Source organism: Epinephelus fuscoguttatus, linkage group LG7 (genome assembly GCF_011397635.1).
Source record: "Epinephelus fuscoguttatus linkage group LG7, E.fuscoguttatus.final_Chr_v1".
Taxonomy (NCBI): domain Eukaryota; kingdom Metazoa; phylum Chordata; class Actinopteri; order Perciformes; family Serranidae; genus Epinephelus; species Epinephelus fuscoguttatus.
In genome coordinates this window covers 35,979,689-35,993,923 of record NC_064758.1, presented here as the reverse complement: position 1 = coordinate 35,993,923, position 14,235 = coordinate 35,979,689, and the positions used below count along the sequence as shown (strand labels likewise).

At 40.1% G+C, this 14,235-nt stretch overlaps 1 protein-coding gene and 1 non-coding gene across 2 annotated transcripts; one reads left to right on the top strand and one right to left on the bottom strand.

Moving 5' to 3' along the window:
- Positions 1–11,250: 11,250 nt before the first annotated feature.
- ppdpfa (pancreatic progenitor cell differentiation and proliferation factor a) lies at positions 11,251–13,436 on the bottom strand. The gene is made up of 5 exons (XM_049581227.1): positions 13,278–13,436; positions 12,147–12,250; positions 11,913–11,990; positions 11,734–11,827; positions 11,251–11,641 (listed from the first exon to the last, which is right to left on the bottom strand). Exons 2-5 carry the CDS (start codon positions 12,199–12,201, stop codon positions 11,509–11,511), a joined length of 360 nt encoding a protein of 119 aa, XP_049437184.1. The 5' UTR covers positions 12,202–12,250; positions 13,278–13,436; the 3' UTR covers positions 11,251–11,508.
- Positions 13,437–13,969: 533 nt separating this feature from the next.
- On the top strand, positions 13,970–14,041 carry trnae-cuc (transfer RNA glutamic acid (anticodon CUC)). Its single transcript has one exon. It is a non-coding gene; the product is annotated as a tRNA-Glu (tRNA).
- Positions 14,042–14,235: the final 194 nt, after the last annotated feature.

Below are 14,235 nucleotides of genomic sequence, written 5' to 3'. Positions count from 1 at the left end.
TTAATACACAAACAGTGTTGGGGAGTAGTTCACTACATGTAGTTTATCACTAGTTTAACTACATTTTGTAGTATCTGAGTGGTAGTTTAATCACATTAAAATCTCAGTTAGCAGTAGTTAACTACTTTGGGTAATGTAGTTAATCAGAAACTACATATTCATATTTCTACATATTTTCATGACATCTTCTGCCATATAATCAAGGACGGATTATGACACAACGGGCCTCTGGGCTCATCAAAAGGCCCCACCACCACTCACACACATGCAGGAACAAGAAACAAGAAACACAGACAGTGGTGGTTTTGCCCCTTTTTCTTTTTGATGATGTTTGCATCTCTTTGTGGTTGTGTTTTTTGTCTGTGTCTCTTTGTAGTAATTATGTGTAGCCATTTTGTGTTTCCTGGTGGTTGTTTCAGTCTCTTCATGCTCACTTTGTCTCTTTGTAGTCATGCTGTGTCTCCTTGTGGGTTTTTTTGTGTTTCTTTTTGGTCTTTTTTGTCTGTTTGTGGCTGTTTTGCATCATTTTTTAAATCTTTGTGTCTCCCAGGGATTTCTTTTTGTTTTTATTTTTGTTTCTTTTAGTGTCTCTGTTCTTGTGTTGCATTTCTTTTTTGTTTTTTTTTGTTTCTGTTTGCATTTGTTTAGTCTTTGCGTCTCTTTGTGGTTTCTTTTTTTATTTGGTCTTCTTATGTCTCTGTTCATGTGTGTAGGCTATTTCGTTTTAGTCTCTGTGTCTCTTCGTGGTTTTTTTTTTGTATTTCCTTTTTGTCTTTTTGTGGTTGTGTTGCATTTCTTTTTGGTCTTTGTCTGTTTGGGGTTGTTTTGCATTACTTTTTAAATCTTTTGTGTGTCTTGTAGTTTTTTTTAAATTTATTTTTGGTCATTTTGTGTCTGTTCTTGCGTTTGTGGTTTGTGGTTGTTTTGCATTTATTGCTGGTCTTTGTCTCTCTTTGTGTTTTTTGCATTACCTTTTTATCTTTCTGTCTCCGTTTGCAGTTGTTTTGCATTACTTTTTTAATCTTTTTGTGTGTCTTTGTGGTTTCTTTTTTATTTGTGTCTCTTTGCAGGTTTTATTTATTTATTTTTGGTCCTTTTGTGTCTTTGTCGTTGTGTTGCCTTTCTTGTTGGTCTTTTTTTGTCTCTTTGTGGTTGTTCTGTATTTCCTTTTGGTCTTTTTATTTCTTTATTTGAGGAATATTTTGCAGGTGAAGGTCAGAGGGGCCCCTGGCAATCTGAGACCCTGAGCCCAGTAGGCTTGTCCAGTAACCCTTCCACGCATACATATACTGTATGGCACAATGTCACAACTTAATGGCCATGGTTGTCATTCAGCAATAATCCCTTGCTGTTTGACTAAAATCACCTCTGGTTTGCAACCAGGATGTCTGCAGTCGAATACTAGGCCTATGAATTTCCACAAAAGTTGAGCATTTTCCTGATTACACCTCAACAACTGCTCCTCATCCTCTCCTTAAAACACATCCTCAACTTGGGCTGTGGTGAGTAAGGGTCTGCTCTGGTCCACCTACACTTTACTCAGTGTCAGTTCAGTTATACCTTCATGTAACAATATGAGCTTCCACACTCAAGACTGTGATCATTTACTGTGAGATGTAATTTAACTACTTTTCATTTTGAGTAGCCACTTATACACTGCACTTTTAATGTAGTTCTCACTACTGCCACAAGAGGTCAGCAGAAAGCAGCAGGAGAAAAGTTGGTTCAGCGCATTCAGACCATTTACTCTTCAACATCATGGTGCAACCTTCTGCTTCAGTCATTTTTACTGTCATCAGTTGACATTAATACCCCATAATGACTAAGCAAACACAGGATTTTAGAATTTCGTTTGCAAGTTTATTGAAAAAACAAATCAGAAATATCACATTGACTCTGGATTGCTGCCACCATCATGCTTCACTGTCGGGATGGTGCAGGCAGGTGATGAGTGGTGCTTGGTTTTCTTCAGACATGACGCTTAGAATTGAGGCTACACTGTTCAGTCTTGGTTTCATCAGACCAGAGAGTCTTCAAGCCCACATCAGTGGAGGGTTTGGTGATGGTTATCTTTCTGAGTTTCTTCACACACCCTCACAGGATTTCTGCTCAGCCAGAGTGACCATCAGGTTCTTTGTCACCTCAGCCCTTCTCCTCTGATTGCTCAGTATTGCCAGGCTCTGAGAAGAGTCCTGGTTTTTCTGAGTGTCTTCAGTTAAAGAACAATGAGGCCTCTGTGCTCTTGTGAACCTAAAATAAACCTTGCCCAGAACTTTGCCTTAACACAACCCTGTCTCTGAGCTCTGCAGGCAGTTCTTCGACCGCACGGCTTGTCTTAGTTCTGACATGAACTGTGAGCTGTGAGACCTTTATATAGACAGGTGTGTGCTTCTCCAAATCATCTCCAATCAGCTGAATTTACCACAGGTGGGCTCTAAACAAGGCGCAGAAACACCTGACAGATGATCAAGAGAAATGAGAGGCACCTGTGTCTGAATACATGCATCAATGTGATATTTCAGGTTTTTCCTTTTTAATAAATTTGCAAACATTTCTAAAATCCTGTTTTTTTATTGATTAAAGCTAAATACATAGAACAAAGGGGACGAATTGTGTCCTTCCTCATTCCGCATGTCACCTTTCCTTGGAATTCATATGTAGCCTACAGGCTGATAACATAAGCTTAACAACATGGATGGAAAAGAGCCACACAGGTTAATTACAAAACAGAATATAAAGATAGTAATTCATAAAAATGTGTGTCTACTCACATAAGCTACATATCCATACAAATACACTTAACATGCAGGTATAATGAAAGGGGAAACTGTCATACAGAACGTGGGCTGAACACATTGCACGTGTGTGATGTGATTCAGACTACACTTTAACTTATTAACTCTCAAAGAGTCTCACAAAGTCCTTTGCTCACACCATTCAAACATTGGTAACATACTGTACTGATGACTAACAGGGATAATGATTGCCATGTTCATCATCTTAGTTTAGCATGCTAAACACTGCACGATTTGCAGGTTTTGGATCACACATCAAACCATTTTGTCCCCATGGCGTTGCTAGAGATAAAATTACATGTTCGGTTATTATGTCCAGGGGGTGGTCATGCACTTGAAAACCAAAGTTTTGGCTCAGCTCACGTTGGGTCAGGGAAAGTTGTCAGCTGTTGTCAAAAACAGATTCTCATGTGAGAAAGTGAACACTGTGTTCCAGCCAGGTTTCTGCAGACCAAAGTCAATATTCTCACACAGTGAAAACACACCAACAGTGACCTGATTTTTCCTCTTGTTTACATACTTCTAAAACTTTTCCCAACTGTACAATTTCAGATGCAGTTACAATTATTGCTTAAATACATATTTTGAAAGTAAATTTTACAGTCATTTCTTATCACCAGTTGTGGAGAAAGTATTTATTTCTTTTACTTACAGTAAAACAATAAAACAACACTGTGGTAATACAGTGGTGTAGTGTGTAGGATTAAGTGGCATCTAGTGGTGACTTTGAACATAAACTTGTCCCGTGTGCCAAGTGTGTAAGAGAGCTACAGTGGCATGACAACACGTGTGGCCCTGTCTGGAGCCAGTGTGTGGGTTGTATGTTCTGGCCTATTGTAGAACAACATGGCGTACTTTGTGGAAGAGGAGCTGCTCTTTATGTTCATAGAAATGACTCATTATGAAGTAACAAAAACACAATAATTCTTATTTTCAGGTGATAATAAACTAATAAAAACATTATGAATATTATACAGCATTTCTGTCCAAAGATGCCACAAAAGCACAAGTATAAACCTGCTTAAATCCTACACATTGGACCTTTAAAAGGAGGCTATTGAGAATAAAATGCAAAAAGAAAGGCTCCTGTGAGGGTTGTTAGTATATTGATTATGATATATTGGATCATTATTACTACCAGCTGCAGCTGCCGAATACATGCAGTGGAATAAAATACAATATTTCACTCTGAAATGTTGTGAATTATAACTGTAGAGTAGCATCAAATAAAAATATACAAGAAGGACCTCAAATGACTTATGTACAGTATCTGAGTAAATGTATTAATTACATTCACCCACCTCTACTCATTATTTTTATTTAGACAAACAAGGGCTTGACTAACTATCACCACCTATGGACTGTACAGTTGTTTTGTATTCATATCTGAATGCTTTGTTGTTTTCATTCTTGATGGTTGTGCAGAGCTGCTTGATAATGTTTGTAAAAAGAATTAAAGTCAATAAATATACTTGGAAAAAAGGGATAACCTTAACTAAAGTCGCAGCTGCACCTGCATTATTTGTGATTACCTTACCAGTAAAGGTTGAAGGCCTGAGCTGACTTTCATATCAGATTCACTTGGAATCAATTTTCCTGGATGTGAAGCATCAAATCTCAAACTTGATCCAACACACATATAAACAAGCGTGGCCTGTGGAGATAATCAATCATAGTGAGACCATGTGTTGACACCACTGAAAGTCCCCCAGTGACACATGGACCAACCGAAGCTCTGCTCACGCTGTCTGTGCATGCTGTAAGTCAAATATAGACCTGCAGCAGGATGACACCTGAGCCCCTGCACACAGTCTGAATTCCTTTATCTCGAAAGACAAACATATGGATTTATACAATGATACAGTGTGTGTCTGCTCATACCGAGAATAACACATTATCTTTGCTCTCATCTCATCTTATCAGAGCAGTATGAACTCGTACTGTCTGCATTGTGGAAGTCTGGTGTCTGGGGGGTTGGACACTTCCCTCCACCACTGAGTCATAGTCATTGCCTTTGCCACAGATTCTTATCTTTGAGCCATTCATGCGCAGGAGCGATCTGTGTGTGGATGCCAACATTTTCCAATGACTATAAATTAAAGCGGATCAGGGTTTAAAAAAAGACTCCAACCTGAAGATGGAGTTTCCCTGAGCATCAGCACTTATTTTCACCCTTACTTCTCTAAAGGTGAATTTGCAAACAAAGTGGAACTTAATCAAACAATTTACTGGAACTAACTATTGTTTTCATTATCAATCAATAATCTGACTGTTAGTTGATTCAATATATGGTGAAATGCCCATTATATTTTCCTAGAGCTCAAGGTAATGGCTACAAATGTCTTGTTTTGTTTGAACAATAGTTGAAACCCTAAATATGTTTAGTTTACTGCAATGTATGACAAAATATGGATCAAATAATCACATTTTAGAAGCTAAAACCAGAAAATATTTGGCTCTTTTGCTCTTAAAATTATTAAAAGGATACTTTAACACAACTTTTTTTCACATATGCAGTAGTTCTCCCCCAGTCCTATAAACACACCTTGGTGTGTAAAATCAGGTGGAGTTCCTTTTCTTTCAAGTTTCAGCTCTGCTCTTTAACTAATGTGTTGATTCAAATACCATATTTATAGTTTTTGTTTTATTAAGTGTAGCTTATTATTATTTGTTACCATTTCCACTGCTGAGTGCAGCTCTGTCCAATTCACGTTCAAGTTCCTAAAGAGTGGGCTTTGCCATATACATTTTTGAATCATCAGCATACAACTTTTTGTACATTTTTACTAAAGTTAATGGTCGCTACTTTGGAAAAAATAGTCAATTATAATGGTCCCAGACAGCTTCCTTGAGGTATACCACAACTAGTGGATTGTACAGTTAAAAATGTGTCATCAAAAATTTTGCCTAGAAACAATCTATGAGCAGGTGAATCAAACAGCTCTACCGGCAAGAAGCACATTTTGAGTTGGAGCAGTTATTGTTGAAACTCTTTCCCTGCTAAACGTCACAGAAGCTCTTTCTAGTGTATTTCAGCCTTTTAATGAATGATTGGTTCTTGTACTAACACTGCCCCATTCCAGAAGAAAATATTGGGATTGTTTCTGCAAACCACAAATATATTACATTTGAACATTTCATACAGTCAGGAAACAAAGCTTGTTAGTTGTTTCTCATCCGTTTTTGGTCAGAACAGCTGTGTTGTTTTGATGTTAATAGTGTGGAGATTTGTCCTGCACAGTGTTCTATGAACTTTGCACAGAGAAACCCGGTGTACCCTCTGAGGTCATAAAAAAAGACCTGCATGATGGGAGACTCCTGTGTCAGTTAAGTGACACGAGAGTGATTGTACTTTGCCAGGATCACAGGACATTTTTAGACCCGAGTGCTTCTCTGATACGCTGCCAGGAATAGTGCAGCTTTGGAGGGCAGGCAGGACAGATCATGCACTCTTTAAATCAGTTGAGGTCTGAAGACAGGAATAATGTCTTTGGTCTTTTAAATGCCAAAACATTTGTCCTGGTATTGTGCCCTAAATGCTTCACATACAGCTATGTAAATATTTGACTTTCCTGTTTGAACAGAAAGATTATCTTACAACCAGAACTGGACTGTAACCAGACTTTGTTGCATCTATTCTTAGTTGACAGTGTTCACGTTGCAAAATGTTCCGTACGTATCATTTCAGGGAAAAGTCAGTTCAGTGAACCAGTGCATTTATTGATCCTTCTCACAGGTCAGCAGTACCTTAAAATATTTTTAAGGTCCAAAATTATAAATTATATGAAAATTATACAATTAATTTTTTTACAAGGGATTTGTGGCCCTGGTTTTGGATACCTGCTCCAAATAAAGTAACATTTGGTGAATTAAATTTTTTTTACACCTATATTTCTTGCAGCACGGTCGTTTGTCCAAAAACTTTCAAAGCAATATGTTGCATTTAGATAAAATCACACACAGACTGCAGGGGAACATTAAAGCTCTGTCCTTGCAGCATTTGTAGCATGAACAGACTGAATCTTTTACAACGTGCTGAGATGTTTTGAAAATGTCTGTTAAAACAGTCAAGCACAACTTTAAAATTTAATAGCAGCAGGTGGACTGCTTCATTAGTGCTCCGTGTGGTAATTCTGGAAGGATGCCTGGCAAACTCTGCAGCAAGTTGGTGCTGACAGAAACTGGTAACATGCCAATGACCTGCTTTTAGAGATGTGTTGCATAAATATTTGGGTCAGCCAACTTTGGCCGCTGGTTTATTAAATAATTTACACGATTGTCGAACCATTACAATGGATACAACATGCCTTTAACCATTACTTTTCCAGAAGTTGTTGACCCACATTCAAGCAGAGGTGAGGCATTATGTAAGCTGTATTAACAAATGTATTAATTGTTGCTAATCATATCACAGCTAAACAGATTAGTTTGGTAAGCAGGCTTAATGTGTTCCCTGACAAAGTTATAAAACAGCAGCTCTGCTGTGTGGAGAGGTGACAATAGCACTGAAGAGCTGAGGTCTATTAAAAACACAGGCTAGTATGGGCTTGCGTTAATCCTAAACATACTACCCAAATTCTTTGAGAGATTGGTATATAACCAACTGGGGGAAAATCCTCTAAAATTCAAACTCAAACTACTTTTAAGTACCGGTCTGAATATAGAATAGCTCAATCTACAAGCAGATGTTGGATCAATATTTTTCATTATAAAAAAATGGAGAGAATGAAAGTAAATTTTACAGGTATGGTGATGTTAGACTAAAGCCACTTTCCCACTGCACAAAAACCCACTAACATCCAGTAACATCTGGCTTTTGCATTTAATGGGAAAGGTTACAATCAGCATTTACTCCCAGGACAGATATTATTTCATTTCAGCTCGGATCAACTTTTCAGTGATGGAAATACAACACCTGCGCTAATTCAAGCCCCTTTACTAGCGCAATGCAACAAAACAAAAAAGAAAAACGTGTAATGTTGAATGTGACACACCATAAAACAATTTAAAAAACAAAAACGAAAAAAACAAAAACAAAAAAAAAAGGCATACTTGCCTACTGCAGAGCCCTTTTTGTGGATCTGGCTACTGGCAATGGAAAGCAGTCTAAGCAGTATTACAGAAGGCTTTTAATACTGTTGATCGTGGTATTCTCTTCATAAAGTTGTTAAATATGGGCCTTAAAGACTGAGCAGTAAATTGGTTTAAATCCTACTTGGCAATCAGATGTGTAAAGTTGGTGAGGCCCTCTGCACAGTATGGAGGTCATGTGGGGTACCACAGGGCTCAGTTTTGGGACCATTGTTGTTTTTAAATGATGTTATTGATATGCCAGCAGCAGCAGCATCTAAAATTGTGCTTTGCACAGATTACTCTACCTTTACTGGTATCTGATAGAGACACCAGAGTAATACAAGAAACTCTCATGCTGTGTTCACACGATGAGCCGCAGGCTACAAGTCATTTTCAGTGGAGGCTGGTGACATGAAGCTACAAACTGATGCCAGACACTTGTTGCGCTATAAATCAAAGCTGAGCTGGCATCAACTTTTTTCAGCGCTCCAGTGACGCAGTGAAGCTAAACCAATCATATGTTCTTGTCTCTGGGTGCGGCACTGTATCATTCAGCTTAGTTAGCTGACACTGTGCTAACTTTATGTTCATTGTGGTGCTCACAGGGATACGATGGGGTGGCAGAATGTGATGTTAAAATGGGGCTCAGACATAAAAGAAAAAAACTTTTTTATGACCAAGTACAAACTTTAGATGACGTTTAGTCATGGTGCTTTGTGGCAAGTAGTAGACACACTGTGACGACATAACTGCATGAAGAAGCGCTTCAATGGCAACTCTGTGACAACGTAGCTTGTCATGCTATTGCATTGTCACTTGTAGTGTGAACACAGCTGTAGCTGAGAACTGTCACTGGTAGAGACTGGTTAATTGTCTTTACATTTGGGGAGAAAGACAGTCCATTTTATTTGGCACTAAACACAGGTTTAAGAAAAGCAATGCAATTAAGGTGAGGGAGAACAGGCTCTGATTGGAGGGAGAGCTAACCACGCCCACATAGGAGACAGGAAGAGTAACCGTTTTCTTAACATTGGATAAGCCTACGGTGGGGTATCTCCTTTATCCAGTATCTCTGGTTAAACAACTAAAATGTGACCATATGTTCGATGTAATTCACAAAACAGGCCCAAAATACCTGAAGTATGAAACTGACATGGTTGGAAGCTAACATAATTTCAACACTAATTTGCCATTCTGGGCTCTCCCTATGAAACAATCTGCTCCTGCTTATTAAAGGGAAATTGTGTAACATTTTCAGTTGTTTATTGGCAAAAATTGATGTCTGCATTCATAAATATGTCATCACTGGTGTACTATTACCTCCACCAATAATCTGACTTATTCTCGTAAAAGGAGAATTTCGGATTTGTTTGTACAGGTGCGGGTAAGTCGTCTGTGGGGTTCCATTACATTACACCATCTTGAGAATACACCCGCCAGCAAGGGACATACAGCAACTGCCTTCGGCGTTTTCGTTGAGAGCCAGGCCAGCACTGCGTGACTGAGGAGCCGAAGGAGAGGAGCAAGAGGCGCTTCGCTACTACCCTGGCAAATTTGAAACAAAGTCCCACTCTTTGAGCGTAATGCAGGATCATGCATATGCAGCATCATGGGAGACGGAATCCTTGTCGCCAAGAAAGCGCAAAAGGGAATAGAAAAGGCAGCGTGACCGGCGAATTATAAAAAAACGAAGGCCCACATCGGGGTAGCCTTTCCCAGGTAGAGAGAGCTGCTGAGGGAGAATGGTAATGCAATCACAGGCCAGCGCCACTGTTAGCTGTTAGCCGCTGTTAGCCGCTGTTAGCGCTTATTTTATACAGTCTATGGGTGTGTGAGGTTGAGCCAAAGATACTGTATTATAACAAGATGGCCCACCTACAACATACCCCCATTGTATGAAATGGTATACATTTCCGGTCTCCTAAGTAGGCGTTGTCCCCCGTAGCCCAATCAAAGACGATGGAGAACCGCCAATCAAAGACGAGTATCCCCAACCTCGCTTGGTTATCGTAGATTAGCTGGGCTAACCGTTAGCGGTGTCTGTAATAGGTAATAACTCATTAAACGGTCCGTGGAAAAAATATTTTTTTCCAGCGGATATCTTAGTTACAACATGATTGAGATAGCAAAGCAGTTTTGTGTTGCTATGTGTGGTATTTATTCAGTTTTGGGAAATCACGATGTCTAGAAAGCATCAGTGGCTGCAGCTGACAGGGACAGCTAACACTAGCAGCTAAGCTAACATCAGGACGTCATCTGTTAAAAGCCTCCCGTTGTCGGATACGACATGAAACTACTCCAGTTAGCTCAATCATGTTGTAACTAAGACATCCACTGGAAGAAAAATATTTTTTTAATCCAGTATCTTTGGTGAAACTGCACTGATTTCAGCACCGGAGAGGAGCTATCTGTTGCCAGATCTCGCGAGAGTGTGTTGTTGCGACAGAGACAGGTCTTGAACAAGGTAAATTTTCTCCTGATTTGTCCGTGTGAAATTTGCCATTTTGGTGTCGGAATGTTCTGAAGATATGTGGCTTGCGATAAATGGGTCCAATATCTGCTTCCGTGACTATGGGGCGAAAGAATCGGCCATAATCTGTAATCACGTTCATTTCTCCCACTGAAGTCAATGGACTTAGTACCTACCTGCTGTTAGTCTCCTAAAGGGGCGTGGTGGTCGCGAACCCCACGTGATACTGATACAGGAAACTGACTCGCAGTGGACCGTCTTGGTTTATCCACTGTCTTTGGTTGAGCCACTTGTCAGTTGTCAAAACACAAGACGTGATTGATTTGTTTCAATTTACATCCACCCCAACAGTCCTACGTTGTAAACACAGTCAGCATGGCGAGGAGGGGGTTTGTCAACTCGTGTCGCGTGTGTCTGTGTAGGAGCCTGAATGAATACTCCATGTAGTATCGGATGACATGGTTTCGTCAGTGTTATCATAGCTTTTTGGTACACAGCGGCTACAGTTGTTGCAATACGTGTTTGAAACAGTGAGGCGCTAGAGTGCGCCATCTGTTTGAATACAATATATGATTTCAGCGTTAGATGGGAGAAATTCCTACACACTGTAGCTTTAAACAAAGCCAAACAGGGGCAATTTTTTAATCATGGAGTTGTGGGGCAGGTTGATGGTTCACATTGGCGTGGAGTTGCAACGGTGACGAGTAGGTTCATAATATGTTTCTTTGCAGTGACTTGTATGTGTTATTTGTTGTTTTATTTGAGGACTGGAGTGTATGTAGTGATGCTTTTAAATGCTATCCTCTGGATTTTTTGTGTCATGATACTCCTTTGAGTTGTTGAGCTTTTAGATTCCTAATAAAAAGGAAAATATTTATAAAAATGTGTGTGATCAGTAAAACACAATGTAAATGCTGATTCAAAGCATTTTATTTATTTATTATTATTATTCAGTGTAAAGTCACAAGAGGAATACAATGAAAAACTTTTTACATACTTGAGTTTTTTCCACACTTTTGGTCATAATAAAAACATACTATACATATGCAAAAAGGAAAAAATCATTGACTAAAAAAGTAACAAACACCATCGTCACATCTCCAGTGATGGACTATGTGATGGACGGTGAGCTGAGGGTGGGGGAGGGGGGGATGCTACAGAGGCTGGAGTCTATGAGGAAGCAGGTGGAAGGGTCATTGTTTCAGACTTTCCACTTTCACTGTTTTCACTGACTTGTCTGTTCAAAACCATCTCCCTGGCGATGCAGGTCACCTGACCGTTGGCCACTGTGTAGGTTCTGTTCCTGCAACACAAAGGACGGTTAGTGTTTCCCAGAAAAACAAACTTTGCTGCACGTGATTGAATTTGGTTGTGTTTGGATACTACAACACTCACTTTTGATTTTCAGATCCGTTCTGCATGCCGGGCTGGTTCTGTTTTGCAAAGAAAAATGAAGTCCACCAGTGGCCAGAGTCTTGCCTTGGGAGTCCTGTGAGCAACAGGATAAAGTTTAGACAGGAACTTGGTTTGATGCAGACACTTTGAAAAATAAAACCTTGTCCTTATTTTTATACCTGGGTGGTGTGGAATGACCTCCCCAGTGTACTCGGCACTGCCACAGGAGCTGTTGCTGGAGTTGGACCCGAGACGCCCTGCAATAAAGAGACGCACCCTTTTAGTGAAAGAACTTCATCTATGTGTATCTCATCACAGACGGAAATAAAAAATACTGGCGTCAGATGCAGAATGAAAAACCATCTGACTGAAATGAATGCAATATAAATGCATATAAGCCACGTCTGACTCACTCCTGTAGTAATCGTGGGTGGCGATGAGGGAGCCACTTGATGGAATTGCTGCCATTTTCTCCGACCTTAGGTGGAAAAACCGCTCAAAGATGGAAAATGGAAGCCTGGAGGAGAGACAAGAGCAGGTGTTATTAGATTGGAAATAAAATGAGAAAATGGATGCTGTTATGCTCTCACAATCATTATCACTTATCACTATATCCTCTTGTCTTAAAAAGGCACTGCAGTCACCCCAGTTCAAAGGTGCCACTCAGGTATGACAGCTCATGTACACTGACTGCATTCACAACAGGTTGCTCAGAACCAGTTCAGCTAAGCTTTAACTGCACATATTCACACCCTCTGTGCTCCCTTCCTGCACGTCTACAAGCCGTCACTGCAAGGCAATAAAGCAGAAGCAGCTGCTTCCAAGAATCTAGTTTCCCCATGACCCAAATATCCAGAGGGGTGTGTGTGAGAATATGTCCATATGTACAGCTGAACGTGGGTAGCTTTAGTCCACGTGCTGGCTGTGTGACCAGCTACAGGTCATGCCAGTGTTCTTTCCTTGGAGGACACTAGGCCTACTACTGCGTTCAGCCAGGGAATTTTCTACTGCAAAAAAAAAGCCCCCAAATAACATTTTTTTCTCAATTCATTCACAGTGCAGCAACATGTGTATATTAAATTATGCATGAATAAACATTTACTTATATACTTGTGTATGTATTTTAAATTTGACTTGCAATGCAGGCTCTTAAATGCAGGATATTTTGAACAGGCTGGAGAACTGGCTGAAGGCTGTAAAGCTTAACAACAGGTGAGCAGCAGATGGCTTTGGGGATTTCAAGGAGCTGGCAAAAAACCTGTCTGAACTTCATAGCCTAGATAAACATAATCACAACACTTGGCTATATACAACTGCCAGAAGGCAATTTCACCGATTAACTAGTGTTAGCTGCACATGTGTGGCCTTTCAGAGAAGTTAATTAAAAATTAATAAACAGACACCTGTGGATGTAACAGGCAGGTATCATAACTACAGAGCAGGACTAAAATATTCCAGTGCTGGAAAAAAGTTAGATAAAACATTAAATTTGTTTTAATTACAAAACAGAGGAACTTGTAATCTTATAAAGTATTTTAACCTACCTTAAAGATTGAGATGTTGTTGTTGGCACCGGATGCGGTTGTAAGGTGCGGATGGCTTGATGTAAGAGAGGTGCTAGTTGTTTCAATGGCCCATTTGTGGATGAACTCTCTGTATTGACCCGACTCGGTCAATTCACCGCTGCTGTCACTGACTCCTCTGCCAGGACCACAGGCTTTTATAGGGTCTGGCCTCGGTGCGTGCTGCGGTGGCACGGGGCGGGGACTGTGGCAGCTCGAGGACACGAAACGTGCAGTTGTGTTGTTTGTTGCTGGACCCGGTGACATCAGACAGAAGGAGGCTTTGGAGAGGCTTTAACGTTAACCCGTCAATGTCAAAGGCTTATCAGACAGCGGCTGAGTCTCGAGAGACAAACTGACACAAGTGTTAATCGATAGATACGTACGTTTTTTATGCGTTAAGCAACGTCACATTAATGTGTTGTTTTCTTCATAATTAAGCTAGCTAGCTAGGGTACGTTTACTGTAATTCGTAAATGAGTAAACTCATGATTTCTAGACAGACAAAAAAATGATCTGTTTTAACTCTCGGGTCTATTAAGGTGAGCCAGCTAACATTACATTGATGTCACTGTACATTAAACTCCACTCCGCCTATACTTTACGCTGTTCAATCTGTAGAACTTTAATTTCCGTGGCTTTAAATCCTATGGAAACTTTTCCTTGAACGTCACTCCCTGGTGGTCTAGTGGTTAGGATTCGGCGCTCTCACCGCCGCGGCCCGGGTTCGATTCCCGGTCAGGGAACTACCCTTTTTTTTTTCCCCCCTCCTGAAGTTTGGCTGTGATTACAACATCACACCACACGTTAAACACATGTAAAGACATAGATTATGTGACATCCTGATAATACTGAGGTATGTAGGTCTGGCAGCTCTTTTCCTGCGTTGATTTGATTTTTTTCCTTTTTGTGTTTTCTAGTCTGTTGTAGTTGTTTTCGT

Coding starts and splice junctions, on each gene's coding strand:
- ppdpfa (XM_049581227.1), bottom strand. CDS start 12,201: ATGGCAGCAATTCCATCAAGTGGCTCCCTCATCGCCACCCACGATTAC. Junction 11,991..12,146: donor CACCCACGATTACTACAGGA/GTGAGTCAGACG, acceptor TCTTTATTGCAG/GGCGTCTCGGGTCCAACTCC. Junction 11,828..11,912: donor GGTCATTCCACACCACCCAG/GTATAAAAATAA, acceptor TGTTGCTCACAG/GACTCCCAAGGCAAGACTCT.